The following is a 5,112-nucleotide window of genomic DNA, read 5'->3' on the forward strand; positions in this document are numbered from 1 at the left end:
ACTAGACGAACTGTGTTTTTTTTAAAAAAATAAGATAAGATTAATAATTAAAGGCTACTAAACCTAACTAATTAGGGCTAGCGAAACTACGAATAATAATAGCCCTTATAATAATAAGAACAACCCTCGAAGCGGACATTTCTAGGTCTTTTAAGAGTAGACGCAAAGAACTCGGTACGATATTACTTAGAACGGAGGCAGTACTATAATACCTTATACGTCTACCTATTATAGTAGGGAAGACGCGCTCGTATTATAATTAGTCGATAGTCCTTAATTCTCGTAGTTATATATTACTTTATTATATATAAGGATAGCGTAGTTAGAGTTAAATATTGTATTATATTAGAGGTAAGGTTTAATATAGTTATATAATTAGGTAGTTAAGTGTTTAATTTAGCGCGAGCTAAGTAGCTTATTAGACTTACTAAGTTAGTAGTAATAGAGGTCGAGATTAGAATATAGTTAGGCTATAAGGGCGCGGCCTTTAGAAGGGAAGCGTATATTAGGACTAAAGAGGTTATACGTAATTAGTATATAACTAGGCTCGAGTAAAGCTAGGGTCTTAATGCCTTAGGTAGGGCTTAGCGCTTAGTAATAGGCTAACTTACCTACCTTCCTCCCTCTTCTCCTAGCTTCTTATCGAATACTACCTATACCTACTACTACCCTATCTACCTACTAATATAACCCTTCTTATACTCTAGCTTCTACTCCTTAAACTCGTATCCCTTCGATATACTAAATTCGTAGATATACCGCTCGAGTACGCTTTTTAAAGATACCGTTAACTCGCGCGGTATTAGAGCTTGTAGTAGTAAGGTCGCTTTAAGCGGTTTAACGATAAACTTATATTTCTAAGAGCGTAGTAATACTAATTAATATCTAGGTCGAGATATATACTCTCGAGGTAGGCTAGGTAAGCGACTACGTCCTCGAATACGCGTTTCCGAGACTAATTCGACTTCTTTTTACGACTTAATATCTACTACTATCCCTTCTATCCCTTCTACTATCTCCGCTATACTACTAATATCGTCTTTAGCGAAGAAATCGTCTATATAAGCCTTATATAATAGATATTAAGCTATTATATTAAGAAAGATAATAGAAATACGTATTCTAATAGAAATCTAATAGAAATCCGTATTCTAATAGAAATAATAGAAATACGATATTTAGTATACGTGCCTAGGCGCGACTATTTATAATACTAACTAAGAATAGCTATATCTAAAAATAGGTAGAAATAGTACGTAATCGACGACATTACGATTCTATATTAGTACTAGGTCTATATCTACTAGGGCTCGGGCAGCTAGCTAGGGCTCGGGGAAGTCGCTAAGCGTAGCCTCTTAAATGATACAGTATTTATTTGCCGGGCATTAAAAGGGTTCATCGGGTGGAGCAGCCGAACACAATCGATAGGCAGAGACAGAAACAGAAACATAACGAGGCTTTACTGATGCATTCGCCGAAACGAACCAAGTGTACTGTATGTAGTAGCAGCAGACACGACCCCGCTATCTCATCTCCCTTCACCTGTGGCTTCATTATTTGCAAACACATTCTTGGCTTGGTGCTGGACTGCCGACCGCGCATAGTTTCGAGGTAAGGAGCAAGCTTTGCTGCCGCCGCAAGATGCCTGGAATGGCTAGACTGTAGAGTCCAACCCTCACACTAGAATACCCCCGAGCTTTTCTCTGCGTATAGGCGGCGCCGCGTTTCATGGCGTTATCATCTTCGATCAGAACAGGCACACCAGTAGTGTTGACTGATTCGGCACTGTCCAGACAAAGAACCATCCTGCTTCCGCGCACAGTAATAGTGGCATAGAACGACTACTCTACATTCTTCCACTCGATCCTCCGCGCAGAACGTGCTCGCTCTCCACCTTCACTTGAGGAGCCTACCCGTGGTTCCCGACCCGCCAAACGCCTCCCACCTCGTCGTCGACCTTCGTTGTTCACATCTTGGTCGCTCTTTTGGTGTATCATCACTGTTGGACTATTCTTTGAGCAGCGAAAGGCTGTGCACTGTATACACGACAGCCTGCATACACGCATACATATATATCGGGGAGCGAGATTTGACCAAGGCGCTGGACATGGCGCAGATTGCGGACGTAGAAAGAGCAGTGACAGGAACGCAACCTCTACCTCCCACGCCTGTCTCAGAAGAAGTCAAGGACAGCGCAGAAGTGAGGCCGGGTACGCCGAACTCGATTGGGAACGATCAGGACTTTAGCCATAACCGGGAGGTGTCGGAAAGCAGTATACAGCACTCGCCACCAACATACTCTGCCTCGACGAAGCGCAAGCCGGTGCCTGTAGCCATCAGCCAAGGCAATGTTCGTGGCCCAGAAGTAAGGCTACAAGAAGCTCCGGCAAGTCCGGTAAGCATTTCACCCGCACACATTGGTATACTGGAACCGGAGAGCGCCAGCATTTTGATGGAAGGAGACGGCCGCACATCTAGACATGTGGAGACACCAGATTCAGGCAGCGTGAGGCTGAGCGACAGTCCTGCTTCCCTGCCGATTCGCAGCAAGGACTCTAGCTTCCACCCCGGTCACAATCACAGCCGACAATCTTCCAGCACCACACACACCCAGCCGAGAATTGACGAAGAGGGCGAGGATGGCATTCCTGAAGCGCAAGACAGCCCAGGCCTGCAATACCATGCCTTCCCGGAGTCGAAGACACATTCACGCACGTTGTCGCAGACGTTGTCGCAGACGCAGACGTTGAAGTTGTCGCAGACGTTGAAGTTGAGTGTGCCACAACCAAGTCTCCCCAGGCCGCCATCATCTTACAACATTGGCAGCGAGCTTCGAGGTAGAACTCTCTCGCCTCTGAGCGCCAATGGCTCTGATCCCGATTCTCCCAACCTTCGTGCGCGTGACCTGTCCTCGCAGCGAAGGTCACCACTCGCCAGGCCGCATTCATATGTGGAACTTCTTGCCAATATACCCTACAACCAGCAGGTCCCGCCTTCTCCATCCCTCAACAATGTCAACTTGCAATCCGTGGTCGGTAGTGCCGCCTCGTTGCTCGACACGAAAAAGACCCTGGACATGTACCGTGCGAATGTGAAGAAGACCAAAGATGCTGCTGTTCAGTACGAGTTCGCCATCTTTATGCTGAATGCCGCTCGCGATGCCGAGCTAGGAGATGGTCTTGACCCCACTGAACTGCAGGTCGAAGCAAAACATATCTTGCAAACTCTTTCAGACCGAGCATATCCATTCGCACAATATTATCTTGCAGATGGCTATTTCAGCGGACTCTTCAATAAGGGTAAACCAGATTACGACAAGGCCTTCCCACTTTTCGTTGCCGCTTCGAAACACGGGCATGCAGAAGCGGGATATCGTGCCGCTTTGTGCTACGAGTTCGGCTGGGGCACAGCAAGGAGTGCTCCAAAAGCTGTGCAATTCTACAAAGCCTCTGCTTCCAAAAATCATCCCGGAGCTGCAACCCGACTTGGTCTGGCTTGTTTGAACGGCGACATGGGCCTCGACGCACGAGTACGACAGGTCTATCGCGATGGCGTCAAGTGGCTGAAGAGGGCTCAGGAGAGCGCTGATCCGCAGTACAATCAAGGTCCCTATGAACTTGCACTTTTGCATCTCGAGGGCTATGGAAACGACATCTTCAAAGACGAGGCATACGCCGCGCAATTGTTTACTCAAGCTGCAGAGCTCGGACACGTCCAGGCTAATTTCATCATGGGTCAAGCGTATGAGAATGGGCTGTATCGCTGCCCGAGGGATGCCGCCTTATCAGTGCACTTCTATAATGGCGCAGCATCACGAGGTCACGTCGAAGCGATGATGGCGCTCTGTGCGTGGTACATGGTTGGCGCTGAGCCAGTCCTGGAACGCGATGAACATGAGGCATACGCGTGGGCCAAGATGGCTGCCGAAAGCGGTACGCATTCCCCTTTCCACGGCAATCCCACACTGACAATCCAACAGGCTGGGCCAAAGCTGAATACGCCATCGGCTACTTTACCGAAATGGGCATCGGATGCCGCCGCGATCCTCTCGAAGCCAATGTCTGGTACGTTCGAGCTGCCGACCAAGGGAACGAGACTGCAAAGCAAAGACTTGCCATCATTCGACAAGCTGCAAGTGGTGATCCTGGTATCCCAATGGCCAAGGGCAACGCAAAGAGCAATGATCTGAAGGCTGGGGACAAGAAGAAGAAGATTATGGGTATCTTCTGACCCATCTCTGCAAGCGAATGAATTGCGCGTGCGTGCGTGCGTGCGTGCTCGGATGTCCTGATGTTGGAAAGGAGGTCCCACACGGCGACACCTCGCGGAAGAAAAGCAACGAAGGCAACAAGCATAGGCGGAGTTCGAAGGCGTTTTGGGGGCCAACAAGACTAGATCTTTCTTCAAATGGTATAGGTGGGAATGAGGCAACTCTTGCATTGATTGTTGTTACGTTTGGTGGCTTTTATATGAAAAGCATGGATGGCTGGGCTGTCGTTATGCATCTAGGTCTAGATTACATTCAAAACCAACTGCAATCTATAATGAGGTGTGTCGGTTAGCGGTATAAGGGAGAGAGCGAGAGAGAGAGAGAGAGGTGTTTTGCGGAGTTGTATTTAGATTTGTAGGTATAAATATAAATAGGGAGTAGTATTCGCCTCTAATAATCCTCTCCTAAAAGCGTACTCCTTGTTAGCGCTATACTAGTTAGTATATTATCCGTATCCTTTCTATCCTTAGCTACTCTAGATACCTTACGAGCCTATATTATAATCTTTTAACCCTTAATTCTCTTCGAGATACTAAATACTTACTATTTAGACTAGTTATAAAGGCAATCTTCCTTTAAGAAATTCCCTAAGGTCTAGCTTAGAAAGTACGTCCTCGTTAAATCTAAAACCTAGTTCTTAATATAGTATAGCTAAAGAAGATATTTTAGCCTAAGAATAATAATAGTAACTTAGTATAGCTATAGCTATACTCTAGGATAAATAGCTACTTTACTCCTTTATAGAATAAAGGGAAGAAAGAAGTCTAGAGTTTATATTAAAGATATTATAAATAAGTAACGCGTACGTAGATACTAGATATAAGACTTAATAGGTTCGATAA

The 5,112-nt window shown here is 46.0% G+C and overlaps 1 protein-coding gene across 1 annotated transcript; it reads left to right on the forward strand.

Moving 5' to 3' along the window:
- Positions 1-2,452: 2,452 nt before the first annotated feature.
- MYCFIDRAFT_157056 (chitin synthase activator) lies at positions 2,453-4,230 on the forward strand (the record flags this gene model as incomplete). Its single annotated transcript, XM_007932273.1, has 2 exons — positions 2,453-3,932; positions 3,980-4,230. The coding sequence occupies 2 exons, from the start codon at positions 2,453-2,455 to the stop codon at positions 4,228-4,230; spliced, it is 1,731 nt and encodes a 576-aa protein (XP_007930464.1).
- Between the last annotated feature and the right edge of the window lie 882 nt (positions 4,231-5,112).

The sequence above is a fragment of the Pseudocercospora fijiensis genome (assembly GCF_000340215.1).
Source record: "Pseudocercospora fijiensis CIRAD86 unplaced genomic scaffold MYCFIscaffold_8, whole genome shotgun sequence".
Taxonomy (NCBI): Eukaryota; Fungi; Ascomycota; class Dothideomycetes; order Mycosphaerellales; family Mycosphaerellaceae; genus Pseudocercospora; species Pseudocercospora fijiensis.